The sequence below is a fragment of the Parus major genome, chromosome 4A, assembly GCF_001522545.3.
Source record: "Parus major isolate Abel chromosome 4A, Parus_major1.1, whole genome shotgun sequence".
Taxonomy (NCBI): Eukaryota; Metazoa; Chordata; class Aves; order Passeriformes; family Paridae; genus Parus; species Parus major.
The window spans coordinates 9,320,220-9,337,573 of NC_031772.1; the positions used below are offsets into that span (position 1 = coordinate 9,320,220).

Consider the following 17,354-nt stretch of genomic DNA (forward strand, 5'->3'; position numbering starts at 1 on the left):
TCCTCAAAGAGTGAAAAAGCAGTGCGGTAAATTCTGTCTACCTACGGTTTTCTATTCAGAGCTGCTGCAGCCATCACCCAGCATAACCTAATTTGATTCTAATAAATACTCTCTCTAAATCCATCTCTCTGCGTGGCAGCCCAAATCTTCTCTGCAAGCCAGGCTTCTGCTCCCTCCCTACCTTGAAGATGTGGCACTGTCACCTGGGACTGATTCCCTGGCCAACTCCAGTATCTGCTGTTTGACAAGACCTCAGTTTTTTCCCCCAGAATGCTGTTGACAGGATCTTGTATCTCGCTATGAAGGTGGCGTGAGGATAGCTTCTGCTCTGCTAGTTTGAAGATGGCTGTGTTTTTTCCAATTAAACGCATTTTGTGTTTAAATTACGTCAGTAGCTATTTGGACTTTGCTCTTCTTATTTTACCGAAAAGCGATGTATTACCTGGGAAGGTAGCGCCGTGCCTGTAAGTAGCAAGCACCGGCTGTTGTGGAAGCCTGACAACGCCGCTGTTGCGCAAGGGGCAGAAGCTGGGCAGGAGCCGGCGATGCTGGCACAGGCGCCGGCTCGGCGCACGCGGTGCTGCCGGCTGGCCCCGCCCGTTCCGCGGTGCTGGAGCGGCGCTTCCGGCGGCCGCCGAGGGAGGGACGGCCCGGCCGGAGCCGCGTGTGAGCAGCGCCGAGGCTGTGGGTGCCCGCCCGCCCGCCGGCCCCGGCCTGCCCGCCCGGCGCCCCCCGCCCGCAGGATGTTCAAGAAGTGAGTGTGGCCGGGCTGGGGGCGCGGGAGGCGCGGGGGAAGGGAATGGAAGGGGCCGGGCGGGCCCGGCGCCCCCTCAGCCCCGGGCTCGGCGCTGCGCCCCGCGGCCTCCTCGGGCAGCGCCGCCCGCAGCCCTCGGCTTTGCCCTCCGCTTTGCCTTGGGCACTCGCTCGTTAAATGGAGCTGAGTCATTAACTTGTCCCAACTTCGGGTGGTAGAAAGCGCCGTTCGTATTTCTATGGTGGACGTGAAGGATTTGCAGCGGAACAGGGCTGTGGGTGTTTGTGTTACCAACAAAGTACTCTTTGGAGTTGAATAAAACAGCACTGTGTGCCGAGGTTTGTCTGTGAGACTGAACACGTGTTCTGTGGCCGTACAAAAGTTTAGGGATGAAGACAGGCTACTGAGGGGGGACCCCCTACCTTCCCCCAGCCCAGGGTTCGCAGGGGACGTATTTAAGCCTCATGAAATCCTGCATTTGAAACTTGGACAGTCAGTCTGCTCTTAGACTTTTACAGTAAATTTAGAAACATTTCTGAAGACAGCTGTTGAAAAATGCATCTTTTGTGCAGCAAATTGCACGTTTCTAAAATACTTTCACTCACTTGACAGATTTGATGAAAAGGAGAATGTATCAAACTGCATCCAGCTGAAGACTTCAGTTATTAAAGGTATAAAGAATCAACTGATAGACCAGTTTCCTGTTATTGAACCATGGCTAAACCAAATCATGCCAAAGAAAGATCCAGTCAAAATAGTAAGATGGTAAGTATCTTTTCTCTTAAACTTTGCTTTCAAGGTGCTAGGATTGCTTCCTTTGTATGTTTACTTTGTACAGTAGATAAACCTAGCACTTTTTGATAGGCTTCCATCATCTCTTAATAGCTAGTAGTCTCTGTTACGGCAAAACTAGAAAGTTGGCTTGTGCTCATTATGCTTTAAAGGCAGATGCTAATAGGATGCTTGAGGAACTTAAAAAAGCTGCCTAGTAGTTAATGTGCAGAGTATTCAGGGTCTCTCCAAGGATCAACCTGTTGTTGAAGGGAAGCATTCAGCTTTATGGATGTGGAAGCTCAAAGTGGTTTGGATTCCTGTTAGTAACATTTTGTACTATTTTTGGGCTTCCATATATTATTTTGGTTATTTTCCCTTTTCTAAATAGAGGGTAGTACATTTTTGCTGAGTTCCTTTCCTTATTCACTCTTGGTACTGCATTCAGAAAGCAACACCAAAGAAATGCAGTTTAGTGTATTTTGTCAGTAGATTTCTTTTTTATCAAAGGGGGAAGAAGTGAACAAAAGATGACTGCTGAAGAACAAGTCATAAGAAAAGATAATATTTTTAGTTTTAAATTTTGTTGCTAATTGACTGTTTTTATTCTCAGGTGCTAAGATAAACCAGACTCCATAAAGTAAAATACTGTATTTAAGCTACAGAAGGGTTAAGTAGCTCTTTGAATTAATTTTTTTTTTTTTTTTAAATCTTGCAGTCATGAACATATAGAAATCCTCACTGTGAATGGGGAATTGCTGTTCTTCAGGCAAAGAGAAGGCATTTTTTACCCAACGTTAAGGTTGCTTCATAAATGTAAGTTTCCTGAGGGTGGTCATGAGTGATTCCACAGGACATCTATAGAAGCAAATTAAAAAGAGCTTCCATGCATATACATATTCTAGAATAGATCTTAAAGATACAGTATACGTTCTTAACTGGAATTTATTAATTTTCAGTTTCACAAGTCTATGTGAATTGCTTCCATGCTATATGTTAAGCAATCTGAACTTTGATAAGTAAGAATTAAATTGTGCAAAGCTCTGTAAAAAAATCTTGAGAGGCTCCCCTAGGACAGAGATATAAATTTGATATTGTTGGTCCCTATCTTTTTTCTTTCAAGTCTCGTTGTTATGCAAATACTTTTAAGTTCTTACTAGAAAAATATTCTGCCTTCACGAGTCTAATGATGTAATGTATGTCTGTCTCCTATGGGAACTTATGCTGCATGGTTTTTACTTTTCACAATTTACTCTTGCAGTTTTTTTCTTGCTGTTCTGCTTCATTTTGTTACTCTGTTTTGGATCCCAAAAATGTTATTCAGTCATATCTCAGTGTTGTAAATACTTCAAGAGGCTGCCTGCACTTGAAGGATGGCTTGGAGAGCTGACAGCTTTTATGAATTTAGTCCATGTTTGTCTTTTTTGTTCTGTTAACATTAAACTGTTTTTCTTTCATGTTGGAGTAATTTGTAAGAATACATGAAGTTTGCAGGATTTAACACACTTTGGTTTTAAGATGTCTTAGGATGGGCATGTGGGTGGTTGTTTTCTCTAGGGGAAAATTGTTGCTTAGTCTATGGGCCTGTGAGTGTGCAGGAGCCATAGCCTGAAGTGCTGGATTACCTTAGGTTCTCATATAAAAGTTGTGGTCGAGGAGGAGTTTGTTTCTCAAACTTCCTGTCCTTGCAGGACACTCTACATCTAATTGCCCCATTTAAACTGATTTGATAAGAAGCTATTCATGTTGTCATGGTGCTGTATTAATTGCAATGCTGTATCTTTCCCCTCCTAGACCCATTTATTCTCCCGCATCAGCAGGTTGATAAAGGTGCCATTAAATTTGTCCTGAGTGGAGCTAATATAATGTGCCCTGGCCTGACGTCTCCTGGAGCAAAGCTTTACCCTGCTGCTGTTGACACTGTTGTTGTATCCTTCTTAACTATGAATTACCGCTCATGAGATGAGTTAAATTTCTTTTCTTGTGTTTTCAGTTGATCATTATCTGTATTACTTTGGATTTTAATTGGATTTAATGAAATAACTAGTAATCAGAAAGGAGCTGCAGAGGTTTAGATATTGCTTGGCAAGGTTAAAATTGTTCGTATTTTTCCACTTACTGTATGTTCCAAACCACATAATTATTCCTGCTGTACTGTTGGGTGGGTTGCTGTTCATTAATCTCATTGGTAATTGGAGCTCCTTTGTGATTTTATACAGAATGGTAAAAGTAGATGAGGTTCAGTGTAATTTGTCCCGTGCCTCCTTAGTCAATCCTGTGTTCTCTTCAGAAGAATGCTCTCCTGTTCCTAGGGAATTAGGAAAGATGTTTAGGATCAGCTCTACTGCAGTCAGGACTTACTCTTTGTGTCTGATGAAGTTAGCATATGTAAAATGAGGAAAGTGTGCTAATTCACTCATTATATTACTGAGAAAAGAACCATGAATGAATACAGCATTTATAACACCAAGCTGTGCTGCTTTTATTGTTAGTTAGGTGCTATAGGAAAAGATCATCAGTTAATATCGTGTTGCTAAGCTCTGAAAAGGACATGTGATTTCAGTACTTGTGGTTTTTAAATTGGTGTCTCAGTTCTTCTGGGCCTTGGAATCTAAAATGGCCCCACAAACATGTGCTGTTTTGTTCCAGAAAGGCAGAGACTGTCATCTCTGTGTTAGGCACAAAGGAAGAAATGTAGCACTGGGAGATTTTTTTTCTGTAATTGCTGTTCTAAGTTCATAAATACATGCTTTGTTCTACACACTGATTCAGTTGTTAAATTCAGTGCATTGTTTTGCTTATCTTTAAGGGCCGGAGCTCTAGAATTACTAAAAGGTTAGAAGTTCAACACTGACTTTTGAAAATGTTTTTGAAAGTAATTTCTTCATATCGCTTTTACTTTTCTGAAATAGTTTAAAAAAGAAATCTGTTTTCCTTAGTAGTAATTTGTAGGCAATAATGGCAGAGGGAAAACAACATGCATTATGTGTGGGAGTAATGAAGATGTCAGCTGAGGACATGTAAGTGTTTTAAAAGCTGAAATATAACCTGTCCCATGTTATTATTCTTATGTTAGTTTGGAGTATAAGCACCACTGTCAAGGTTACTGCATTGCTGTTGCAGCATATGTTGTTCAAGAACAGAGTTTGTAAGATTTCATTTTGTTGACTGGTATTCAGGGAAAGAAAAGGAGGCAGGGAATGTCTTCTGTCCTTATTGGGAATCAAAGTAGTTCTTTTCACGTGAATATGGATTTTAAGACACAAAATATTAGTGCTACTACTGAATGTTAGTATTTCTAGTGCTGTGATCATATCTCAAAGATCTTATTGAACAAAAACATACTTGATAGAAGTACTTACTATCTCAGACTAGACAAGAGATGTGATTTGGATTTGAGAGGATTCAAAATTGAAGAGATTTTTGTCTGCAGGGACAGCAGAGACTCAAGTCCTGCTTGGGGCTTGGTTGCCGGTCTAGGCTATTTTTTCTCTGTGGCCTGCTCTTTTTCCTTAGGGTGTACCCACATGCAACATTCCTGCTTGAAATGCTGACTAATTTAGCTGATCCTCTTGTGAAATTTAGAGGTCTGCTCAGGGGATCAACTGAAAACTATTTGAGAAGAAAAAGAGATATAGAAAATGGAAATGAGTGTTGTTCTCGGCTTTCAGATAGTGCTGAATTATAAGTAGCTAAATCACTTAGTCATTTGAAGTTCTATTAACACCTTGCAGGATGTGAGGTGCACCCAGCCGGTTTGGGCTGTGTTGGTTTCCAGACCTGTCTGTCACCTGTTGCAGTGAGGAAGCTTTTTTGGTGAAAACAAGTCACTCTTTTTTGTGTTGTTAATTCTCAGCAGAAGTCTGTGTTAAGCCGTAATAGTAGCACTAGGCAGAGAGGTGGGAATGTTTTAGAGGACAGGGATAGAGTGGGATTGCAGAAACCTGGATTTGGAACTGCTGTAGCTGTTGAGGAATTTTATTTTTCAGGATTCTTTGTGGTGCTTCAAAGACAGACTCCAAGAGTAAGTGGAAAGAAAAGCTACTTGTGTCCCAACCCTAAAAGTGCAGTGATACAGGTCCTTTGTATACCTTTTAGCTGAATATTGTGTTCCTGTGAGAAACAACATGGAGAGGAAAATGAAATGCTACTCCTCTCTGCAGCCTGTTAGCTGCACTTTTGTGTGACATTGTTCCACAATTTTCTGGTTTAGGCAGTGGGATTTCAATCTCTTGGTGTGATTACTACATATAATGTTTTAATATTGTATTAGCAGCATTTTCCTTCCTGCTTACTTTTGGACAGATTGTGTAAGTAATAGAACACTTGGTGTAAATAGAGTAAATTATTCTCCAGGGGAATGCTCCTTGCTGTCACTCCCGGAAAGAGATTTGTCATGTTTATTGTGGCAAAACTAGATATTTTTTTTTTTTTTACTGGAAAAATCAACACATTCAATGCAGACATGAACGAGTAACTCCTAAAAGATGACATGTCTCAAAAGATAGTCAATACTGCGGAGGATAGCATGTCTGTAACAAGCTGCAAGTCCTTGGCACATAAATTTAGCATTTTAAATTCTTTATTAGGTGGGTAGATGACCTGCAACTAGAAGTGAGGCAGCTCACCTGTATTTGATTGTGTCCATGGCACACCTGGAACCAGAACTTGTTAGATTCCACATTCCAGTCGTCTTGTACCACATCCTTTGCTGGGAGGGGAAGGCTCACAACTGCTGTGCTACTTTGATGGAGTCATTTTGAATGTGGAGTGATTACTTTTGATGGTAAATTAAGAAAAGTAGCAGAAGTGTTGTCTGAAGAACCGTGTCCCACAAAGTAGTAAAAATACTGTGGAAAGCTGTTGAAAAAATGTGGAAGGCAAATATGGTTCTCTTATCAGTCAGCAGTGTGGGCACATGTAATAAATACTGTTTCTTGTCCACCTGCTGTGGAAGATAATGACCTAGTGATTGATAGCTTTCCCCTTCCAGGTGACAAATGTTGCAGTTTCTGCTTGAAATAATATATTTTGTAGTGCTTTCCTATTTAACCTAGCTAATACTTCTGTACATTTTTCCTTCAACAGTGAGAAGGTCAACAAAGGGATTGGTATTGAAAATATCCACTATTTAAATGATGGCCTTTGGCACATGAAGACATACAAGTGAAACAACAGGAACTGTTACTCCAAAGGAATGCACTTAGATTAAATGTGGACTGCTTTGTAATTCCTTGTTTTTAATGTGACTGAATGTACAAATTATTTTGTTCTGTGGCTATGCTAAATAAATCAATTGAATGCAAAAGTACTGTTAGGCTACATTAGTTTTCTAGATTTCTTTTTATTACAGTTATTTTGTTCTGTCTTAAACCTGAGTCTTCAGTGACTGAAGATATTTGATGAGATTCTGCATGGACTGTAAGTAGACTATTTCAAATGGAAAGGAGGAAAAACCCAAGAAATGTTTACATTTTTGTGCTCTTCTAAAAGACTAATATAAAGTGTGTGTGAAATATAAATATGGTTTATAAAACCTCAGAAGCATTTCAGATTTTTTCTTCTGATTGTCATTCTGTTAGTCTACCTAGTTTCTTGAATGTGGAGAAATCAGGTTTTTTGACATTTTTTTAACTTATTAAGAGCATTAATTTCATTTTACTTAAGGATTTTCTCTTTTTAATATGCATTTATCTGTATAGGATTTATGAACTCTGATATGTGGATTAGAAATTCTTTTATGGTGGCTCATACCTGAAGACTCTGTGTATGTTCAGATTTCTACCTGCCAACACTTTGATACTGCTCTCCTTCTAGTGGAGTTTGTAGTCATGGTGGCCACACTGAGTGAAGTGTGTGCCACCCTGGTGCCTGACGCTCTCTACTCCCTGTGTGCTGCCTTATTTTAGGAGCAGAAACAAAATCACTGTTAAATAAAGGCATGACAGCAAAACATGTTTTTCAGTGTAGCCAGGAGAAACTTTTTCAGGTGGAACTCAGCTTGTGCACACTGCCACATATCCCCCGCTACAGAATGGATTCAGGAGCACTGTGTGTCTGTCTGGATAACCCAATCTTTTGTTCAGCATACCCAAAGCTATGCCTATGGAAAAATGAAATACTGTAATAAATTAAGGAAACTTTTAAGGTCTACCACTCGTAACTGTCTCTGGAAGCATTTATTAATATTTCAATTCTTTATTCTAACACATTTTAAAACAGCAGAATGTGATTTTGTGTGCCAGTGCCTTGCCTTTCTGCAGGCTTGGTTTCCCCAACCTGGGATGATAGTAGCCAAGGTGTTCTCTACTTGATTCCAAGGCCAGGTTGAGACACGGCAGAAGGAATATATTGCCTAATACATGCTGCTTTTAAAATTCTGTAAAATTATTTACAAGACTACTTCTGAAAATGAAAGGGTAAATCTGAAACTATTTATCGATGTAGGAAGACAAAATTTAAGCAGTATTGCAGAAAAAGTTCTGATCAAACCTCAGACCTTGAGAATGCTGGTGAACATTTCTGTGCATCTTAAAGATTTAATTGTAAATGTACTGATTTCTGGTTAGTACTATGGGAAATCAGTTTATGCTTCAGTGTTGTTTGGTTGGTGGTTTGTTGTTTTGTTTGGTTTTTTTTTTAGTGTAAAATGAGGTAATCTTGCCTTCTGTTGTTTGCTTTTTACCCTTCCATCTTATCTCTTCCTGTTGTCCTACAGCACCTCAAATCTGTGACAAATGAGATTTTCCTCTTGTTGGAATTGTTCACGCTCATTCTCCTGACTGCTGTTGTTGCAGGGGGGTCAGAGCTGTTTTTAATAATCACACTAAACTGAAATTTTTGGTTTCTTTATCTGGTTTTGTCAGAGTTTTTAAAGCTGTATTATTCTGTAAGAAGATACAAGTCAATCAGGCTTAATTTATATACCAGTTTAGCAAAACACCAAAGGTACAAGTTTTACCCAGGTTTTGGCAGCAATTGTGTATGTTTGTGTTTGCTGTCAGCTGAGCTCTGACTGACAGAGAGGATGAGAAGGTGCATCTTGTCTCACCTTTCAAAAAGCAGCTGAGATGTGGGATCTTGTATGGGGGCTGAGCAGTTGTCTTACCTTTCTTGTCAAAAACCTGATGCTTAAAACAAAAAAAGCCAAGGTGTGGATAGTCTGATCAGCTCTGAAGCAGCTGTTTTACTTCCCCACCTGACCACTTGCAGCTCAGGGTAGGGTGTTACTTAAAGGTGAGATACTGGTTGCTTAAAGGTGAGATAACAGTCTGCTCCCATGTTCTATGAATATTGTAGTACCAACAAAGCCTGTGATAGTCCTGAATGTAACAGATGGATGGGGTACCTTCCTCAAGCCTTGAAACACCCATGTCAGGTCCCTGAATTCTAAATGGACCAAGTCCTGACGTGCTGTTTGTCTGCACATGCCGTGACTGGAAAGGAGTGTGTCCCAGGAACTTGTGTAAAACTGAGTGCACTATATTTTAAAGAAAAAAAGGGCAACAAAAAACTCCAAACCAAACACCAAATGTACTGACAATTAACCAACTTCTTCCTTGTAAGCACTATTACCACCCACTATCAGGAGTAAAAATAATACTGAACATTTATTCTAACGTGCTTATAGATGGAGTGAAATTTTACACGATCAATTAATCTTGTGCTAACAGACTCCCTGACCACGTTAATACCTATTCAAATACAGTTTATCTTTTTCTTTTGTCTGCTTAGAAACACTAGTCCAAAGGGCACTTGATACTACTCTGCTGCAAGATTTCTTGTTACCTTGCTTCCTGTTAGAAGGTTGTACATGAGGTGGCAGGTGCTGTATAAGCTCAAGCTATTGCGTAGTTTAGTGTAAAAGGAATAGCTTAAAGTTACAGTCTTTGAGACTGAATCTGTAGTCAGTTTTATTGGTACACCTTAGAAAGATATAAAGACATTCTAGAAATGCCTGGAAGAGCTGAAATAACCAAAGTCTTGCAAAAATATATTTGTAAGAGTAGATTAAAGTTCATTTGAGTTTTCATTAATAAATAGTTACATATACAAACCCCCCATAAACTTAATCTCCTTTTATAATAAACATTAACAACTTCTTTTTATCATTTCATTCCAGCTCTGTCAAAAGCCAGAAGCATTTCTCTATAAAAGATTTAGAAAAAAAATCTCCTTCCACTTTTAAAATTAAGAGCTTTACCAACCCTCAATGTGCAAAAAAACCTGTACACCAGTACCAGAATGTGTCAGTACAACAACTGTGTGTTGTGAGAAGAGCCGACACCACGGTTCCAGGCCTTCCCTGAGGACACATCAGTCATTGTCTGAGCCCGGTGGGGGCAGGAAGACCAGGGCATCACTGTATGAGTGACCGTAGGGCCTGAGCCTGTACACCCCGTACATCATCACGTGCATGTGATTGGGGGCCAGCCCGCTGAAGGTGATGGCCATGTCGGAGCAGCAGCCATCCACCACCTGCTGCGGGTGAGTGGACATGGCCTCCTTAATGAGGGCCCCGACAGATTTAGTGTTAAAGACATCTTTCCCTTCTGAATCTTCGGCGTTTTCGGCAAACACGCCGGTGTACTTCAGGCAGATTGCCAGCTGCTTGTCCTCTGCGAGTTTCCAAATCATACCTCCCTGCTCTGGACACTTGTCAGGGTCTCCAAGGACATGGGCAAGTCGTCTTAGTGACTCAAGGCTTAAGACGATTCCTCCCTCACCGTCTACATACTCAAGGTCACCAGATTTCACAGTGTGGCCTATGTAAAAAGGCTGCGAGGGGTCTTTTTTCAGTAAGAAATACTTGAGATTTTCAATTATAGCAAATGTTGTTGGATATGCAAGGAAGAACCAGCTGAATTCATCCTTATAGCGTTCATATGTTATCTTGTAAGCTTTCCGCATCATTACCCACATATCATTGGTGTTGACGGCTACAGAATCAAACACTTTGACGTTTTCTGAGCTGTAGAATTCTGCCTTGTCGCAGTGCTTGCTCCAGGTCTCCCTTGCTGCAGCCCAGTGCCCCAGATCTTTTGGTTTGACAAGGATGATACAATAAACACGGATGCTTTTACTAAGCTCCACACGTTCACCTTCTGAAAGGTTTAAGACATCTTCCTTGTTGGGAGCCTGGATGTGATGATGCTCGTGGTGATGTGCTTTGGTCCCGTGGCCCACCTTAATGTGTCCGAGAAGTGTAACCAACATGCAGAAAACTCCTCCAAGCACCACACCCTTGATGAAGGAGCTGCTTTCAGAAATCATTTTTCCTAGAAAAGAGGTGCACTGTAAGAACTTAAGGTAGTAAGTGCATGAGCACAGGTTCCATATGGTTCTAATTCAGTCCTTAATTTCTAAACCCAGCTACAGTTCCCTTATCTCCCACATCAGGACAAAGCTGGTGAAAACGGTGGCGATATCCAGGCTCCCTGTCGCGGTTCTCGGTAACGGTACGACACGAGCCCCGTCCCCCGGCCCCTCTGCCTCCTCGCCCGCAGCACCGAGAGGCCGCGGGACAGGTTCGGGCGCTGACGCGTCCACACCGCGGCCCGCGCGCGGCGGCGTTTCCCGGGCAGCCCTCCCGGAGTCCGGCCCCTGCCTGACCCGCTCTACGGCGCTCGGTGCCGGAGCTGCCACTGCCGCTCCCGAGCTCCCCGGCCCGCGGCCCCACCGCCGCTCCCGAGCTCCCCGGCCGCGGCCCCGGCGGTACCGTCGCTCCCTCCGCCTATCCCGAGCTCCCCGGTCCGCGGCCCCGGCGGTACCGCCGCTCACCGGAGCCGCGCGCACCGCCCCTTCCTGCGCCGCCGGAAGCGCCGCGCGGCCGCCCCGGGCTCGGGGCGCTCGGTGGGGCGGGGGCGCCGCCTGGCGGTGCGCGCGCGGCCCTGCCTCCCTCACGGCCCCCTCGCCCCACGCGCTCCCCTCAGGGGTCCCCGGTGGCTCCGCGCCGCTCCCGAGCCGCTCGCAGGACACCCGCGGGCCCTGCTGTGCCAGCGCAGTTGTTAAAGAACCTGCCCAGTCTCACCGCTCACGAGACCCTTGGCAGTCACTCTCCCAGCGGCAGACTGTCGCTGCTAGGACAGAAGGCTCTTCACGGCGGCTTCAGTGAAACGACAGGTCCCCCGCTTGGCTCCCCACACACCCCACTCACACAGTCAGAGCAGGTTTCCTCGCCGGTTCGACCCCAGGTTTCCCACAGCTGAGTCTCAGATGTCTCGTCCCATAAAGGGATTTATTCCCAGTACAACAACGCATAAACAGCTCGAACTGGTGCCTCCGAGGAGGATCCAAATTAAGCAACCCCTGAGCTTTTATCCCCATAAATCTCACTCTCTCCTCAGTCCTGTGCTCCTACCCCCGTCTCTCTGTCCATCCACCTCACTGGCACCCGTCCTCGTCTCCTCTGTTATCGAAAATACCGGCAGTTCCCGGCTCCTGCTATGTCTCTCTTTCCATTTAACCTGGCTGGCATCACCCATCTTTATGCCCTTTGTTATCCCAAAGATTGGCAGTTCAGAACTCGCCTCGGGTTCCCACCCAGAGCTCAGTCTGCATCTCAACCCATATCTTACAAGAAAAGTTCAACTTTTCAGAACAAACTCTGCTTTTAAATGAGAATGTATATGAATGGGGATAGAATAGTAAAGGAAAGGCAGAACTGGCCTTAAACTGTATCCAGTATCAAATCAAATATATCAAAGTATATCTAAGATTAAATATGTATCAAGTATATCAGTATCTCAGGTATATCCAGGGTTAAATCCTGGAGATCCTGTCATAAATTTCCTAACCAGTACAATAAACTGTGCTTAAAGCATGGTATATTTCACTTGTTCTCCTGCCTCCCCAGCAGAGAGCACAACATACACAAAGTTAGTTAATATTTAGAATAAACCAAAAACCTTATTTTCAACGAATATAACTTTTTCTTTACTTCAGTGATATTTTTTCTGATCTACAGATTTTCAGAATGTCTTTCTACACATCAACTTTCAAGAACTTAGAGCTGACACCTGATTTGAACAAGCATCACATCACAACAGCTTTCTCCCTTTTCCCACCTGTCTCTTGGAAAAAAAACAAAAAAGAGAAAGAAAGAGGTTTTACATGTTTTGTGTCTTTGTTAGCTTCTCAAACCATACCCTTTGGCCAACACAGTGATTAGGGTAAAGTCATATATAGATTTTTCTTATGTTGTAAGCTATATCCTGGTTAGATGAATATAGCAGGTTTTTTATTAGACAATTTACAGCTGAGGTGTTCTGGATTTTATGACATGTGTGTGGGTGCCTCAGATGTCTCAGTTATTTGGTAAGGTTTTTTTTAGGCTTCTGGCTGTACTGTAGAATCCAAGGCTTAGCAGTGTTATATTTGGCAAAAAGGCCCGTAAGACGATTGATTGCTTAGCTCTTCTGAGCCTGGGGAATAATTGGTTGAGGTTCAGGTAAAAATGTTACAAATGTTACATGTCCAAAATGGCTCCGTTCAGTGGAACTAAATGCTGATTACACACGGTGACAGTAGAGTACTGCCAGCTTGTAGGGGTAATTCTGTTGCTGCACTAGGGGAACGTCGCTCATCCTGTATTTTCCCACCTGAATGCTTTAAAGGAATAAACATGTGGACAGTCAGGTTTTTATCACATACCAGAGACTGGAGATGAGTTCAAAGCTTTTTTTTTAGTATCTCCTGTTTGCAGAATCAATTGTGGCTTTCAGGGCTTCAGCAATTGCTAGATTGTTAAGGCATGTGCTGCAATGAGCTCCCAGAGAGCAACCTGCATCTCTGAGCCCCAGGCACACTGTAGAAAATGCTGATGATTTAAGATGAAGGGATGGGTTCTTCTTTGGTAATCTGACAACTGGTTTATTGAAGAACACAGCCTTGAATGAATTCAGGGACAAGAATAAAGGATTTGGCACAGGGGTTAAACAAGGGGCAAAAGGGGCGGATCTGAGGGTCGAGGTGCAATAAGGACAATTAAAAGTGGTGCAGGGGGGTGGATAAAGACTGGGAGAACCAAGGGGATAACAGGGGTGGAGTAATGTGGCAAAACAGAGCCAATGGAGGTTAAGGGAAGGAAGAACATTCTAGGAAGGTTACATGAATGGTAAATGGGGGCTGAACAAGGGTGACATCAATTCTCACACACTATCAGAACACCAGGACGCAAAAGGCACCAGCATGTGGCTGCAAAAGGCCCATGGGAGGGAGGTCTTTTCTTGCTCTTGTTCTAGAGGGGAGTCTCTCCCCTTTTGCCTCTGCCCCTCCAGGGCTGATGTATGACTGTTCTGGTGGCAGTGACCTGGGCCTTCACACTTGATCATGTACTTTAGAGAGGTTTGAATGAGTTGCAACTCATTGCTTCAGCAGATGCTTCAACAAGTTTTTTTTCCTGCTTAACTTCAGTGAGATCCTTTTCAGGTCTCTGACAGAATGACTAATGTAGCTACAGATCTTGACTGTTGCTTTAATGTCTTTTCAACATTGCTCTTATCCTGCAGTAGATCAGTGAAGAGAAAGTCTAAGTAGCATGGAAAGCATGCTATAAACCCAGAGAGACTCTCTGGCTTCTGAAACTGTTGATTGGTGTTAAAAAGACTAAAATGGCATCGTAGTGCATAAAGTCTCACAACAGTGATTGTTAAGTATTTTGGAGTTCATTTAGACACACATGTATGTACTCCTGTTAACCATCCGTCTCAAATTACTACAAGAAACTGTTCTTAAGAACTTCAGTGTTGATAAGTATTTGAAGTCACTCTGCCATTGGCTGGGAACCAACCAAATCTTGTAACTGAGAAAGGGCCAGCCCTAAGATGGAAGTGAGGAAAGTCAAGGGAAATGCTTAGTCACATTGTAGGAATGAACCAGGAGAACTGACTCGTCTGAGATCACTGCAAATGGCCTTGCATTAATTTTGTATTAAAACATGCACTCCTGTATTCATAGAGAGTATTGCCAGATTTCATCTTTGGGACCTGTCTTGCTGTCCATGGAGATGTTTGTTAGCTGCAACTTCTTCCCTTACTTCCCACTTATCCTTCATAGTGTCTCTACCACCCTCTGGAACAATAGTAGCCTTTGGAACCCACACACCTGTGTCAGGATCTACACTGCTGTCACAGCTGATAAGCTCCATGGTTTGCTGCTTATCTCCACAGACAGAACTGTTTCTTTGTTAATTTCTGTTTGTCTTTCTTCACTGACTGTAGCTGCCTTCCGGTTCTCTTTCTTGCCTCCAAGGAAAGAGATTTTGTTGTGTGGTGCAAAATATCCTTGAGAGACTGGTTATTATCAAAATATATTTGATAGGAACTTTGTTCCAATTAATGTGAAATGTTTCAGCTGACACACGAGTTGTCATCTTTTACTGACACTGCTTGCTAATGATCACAAATGAGTGTCCAGACCCATCTGTCTTCCTGTTCTGTATGTGTGCAGCAGGGAGGCTGGGCTGGAGCCTGCAGCTGCACTCAGAACAGGTAACTGAAGCCAAGGGAGAGCTATTGCAGGTGTTTCTGAGCAAATGAGCTACACGTCATATAAAAAGAACCCCTATTTAGGAGATACTGTTGGGATTAAGAGAAATACAAAAGTTAGGTTGAACTGGTACAGCTGACCTTGTTGTCACATCATCCATATATTTATAATGCTGAAGCTAATGGAAAATGCACAAATTCTACCTGTCCATTTGACAGCATCAGAAGTGGGGGGCTGTTATGAATGAAAGGGAAGAGGTTAGACAAGTCCCTGCCTTTGCTCCACTCTCTGGCAGTAGGCAGTAGCTTTACTGAGGCAGCCATCACCCCAAAACCTACTCTCACTCACAAGTCCTTAATAATGACCAGATAGGCTTATTACAACATTAATTATTTATTGAATAAGGGAAACAGACATAAGACTTTACCAGGCTTACTTACAACATAGGATAAATAAAAGAACTACTAGTAGATAAAAATACAGCACACATTAATAAAGATGCCTATGTTACAGCTAATGAAGAAATAGGATCGATTAGAAGCCAATGCCACCAACGAATGGTGGTGGTGTGCAAATAGCCTCCTAATTTCTCTCAGTCCTAGAGAAGTATCTCAATGTAAATGTCTCCACATCAAGGAGAACTCCCTACACACTCAGAGAGTGTATAGGAGATTTCTGATTTCGTGAAAGTTATAGTGGTGTTTTATAGATGTAAAAAGCGTTTGTTTGTCAGTCACTTATTTCTGACTCATCCTTTCCCACCATTCAAGGAAGGATATTTATTTCTGGCTAAGGATGTTTTCAGATGAGATAATTCATCCCAAGACAAACAATTCTGGCCTAGCTTATCCGTGGGGTAAGTAGAGACAAGCTTTTGCTCTGTCAGGGGGTGAAAGATCCTGTCACAGGGGTCAAGTATGGTTATGGTCTGAAGGCTGCAAACTCACCTTGAGTAGCTGAACACTCATTGCAGCCAACAGAGTTGGTGCAGGAAAAGGGCTTTTAAGAAGAGGTCAGCTATGTTCTGTTATGGTACAGTCCTTCCAATCATTTCATGCAGCTCATAAAGTGTATAATTGAACAAACATATCTGCTGAGGTCTTCAGTCCTATTGTTGAAAAGTTTGGGAATCCCTGTTTTGAAGTAATAAAATAGTGAGGTGGAGATTCTAGTTTGCAGGAAAATGAAGCCATATTTCTTCATTCAGTTCACAGGCACTTGCTCAGCTCAGCATTTCTTTTGGAGGCAGATGGATTCCTGAGCCATACTTTAGCCACCTCTTCTGAAAATTTTGCCTTGCATTCTCTTCTTCACTTCTGTTTTACATTCAAGAATCTGGAATCTGAAAAAACACCAACTTTTTGTAGGTCATGTGCATCTTGAGTCACATACAACACCAAAAACTTGCCATAAGGGTAGGCATTAGACAAGGGAAAAAGTTATAAAGCCATCAAGTGTTATATTTTTAATACTTATTTCAGAACTCAGACTGAAGTACTTACCTTTGAAAAAGCGTTCTCTCCAATTGTTGGACAAAGTGCAGAAATTACAGTTGAAATTCTCCTATATTTATAGGAGGTAGTGCATGATATGATCTTTTAGCCTTGAAATCTGTTAAATTGATGAACTATGTTAAACAATAGTTTTAAATCACTTTTCTTTCCTTTTTCTTCCATGAGCACTGTAAAGGAAGGGCTTGGCATTGAAATGGCCATTATTCAGATGGTGCCCTCAAGCACAGGAAGGTATGTGAGAAGGAAAAGATATGTGACTTCAAAAGAACTTTGGACTGCTTTATAATTTCTTCAGTTTTTCATGTGTGTCACTGAATACAAACTCCATCTTATTCCCTGAGTATGCTAAATCAGTCAAGTGAATGCCAATGTCCTGCTGGCTCCAGCAATTCAGCTGGAATTGAACTATCAGAGACAATGCCTAGAGCCGAGCTGACATCATTGCAAATGGCTCCAATGCACAAATACAACAGAAAGAGAAGAGAAACTAGATATTTTCATGTCAACTCTCTTAGAAGTACAGGAAAAATGAATCATCGTTGATCAAATAGAAACAGACAAAAAAAAAACCCCAAACAGGCAAAGATAGAGAAATCTTATTTTCAAGATCCCAAAGAAAAAAAAAAAAGTTGAGATGAAAATACCATTCTGCTAGAAAGAATGGGTTCTTAGTAGGCCTTTAAAATAAAATGCATGAAACAGAGATGAAATGATTTTGCAGCATCATTCCTCACTCTGTGAGTCACGCAGGCAAGGGGCAGGGCTTCCTCTGCCAGTGAGCAGCGGGCTGATTAAAAGAGGCCTCCAGGGAGAGCAGCGGACAGGAG

At 42.3% G+C, this 17,354-nt stretch overlaps 2 protein-coding genes across 4 annotated transcripts; one reads left to right on the forward strand and one right to left on the reverse strand.

The window, feature by feature from the left end:
* Positions 1-616: 616 nt before the first annotated feature.
* MCTS1 (MCTS1 re-initiation and release factor) lies at positions 617-7,681 on the forward strand. 2 transcript variants are annotated; one of them, XM_015626224.3, is made up of 7 exons: positions 628-754; positions 1,367-1,519; positions 2,244-2,341; positions 3,320-3,453; positions 4,478-4,545; positions 5,515-5,549; positions 6,614-7,681. In XM_015626224.3, exons 1-7 carry the CDS (start codon positions 744-746, stop codon positions 6,658-6,660), a joined length of 546 nt encoding a protein of 181 aa, XP_015481710.1. In that variant the 5' UTR covers positions 628-743; the 3' UTR covers positions 6,661-7,681. The 2 variants fall into 2 exon arrangements, with proteins under 2 accessions (XP_015481708.1, XP_015481710.1); XM_015626222.3 differs by lacking the exon at positions 5,515-5,549 and having other exon boundaries at positions 617-754.
* A 1,732-nt stretch (positions 7,682-9,413) lies between these two features.
* Positions 9,414-11,354, reverse strand: C1GALT1C1 (C1GALT1 specific chaperone 1). 2 transcript variants are annotated; one of them, XM_015626221.2, is made up of 2 exons: positions 11,306-11,354; positions 9,414-10,803 (listed from the first exon to the last, which is right to left on the reverse strand). In XM_015626221.2, exon 2 carries the CDS (start codon positions 10,796-10,798, stop codon positions 9,842-9,844), a length of 957 nt encoding a protein of 318 aa, XP_015481707.1. In that variant the 5' UTR covers positions 10,799-10,803; positions 11,306-11,354; the 3' UTR covers positions 9,414-9,841. The 2 variants fall into 2 exon arrangements, with proteins under 2 accessions (XP_015481707.1, XP_015481706.1); XM_015626220.2 differs by having other exon boundaries at positions 11,244-11,330.
* Positions 11,355-17,354: the final 6,000 nt, after the last annotated feature.

Excerpts from the sequence above, each read along its gene's own strand:
- MCTS1 (XM_015626222.3), top strand. Across the intron at positions 2,342-3,319 it reads GTTAAGGTTGCTTCATAAAT|ACCCATTTATTCTCCCGCAT; the intron begins GTAAGTTTCCTG and ends TTCCCCTCCTAG. Across the intron at positions 4,546-6,613 it reads AAGATGTCAGCTGAGGACAT|TGAGAAGGTCAACAAAGGGA; the intron begins GTAAGTGTTTTA and ends TTCCTTCAACAG.
- C1GALT1C1 (XM_015626221.2), bottom strand. The coding sequence starts at position 10,798 with ATGATTTCTGAAAGCAGCTCCTTCATCAAGGGTGTGGTGCTTGGAGGA.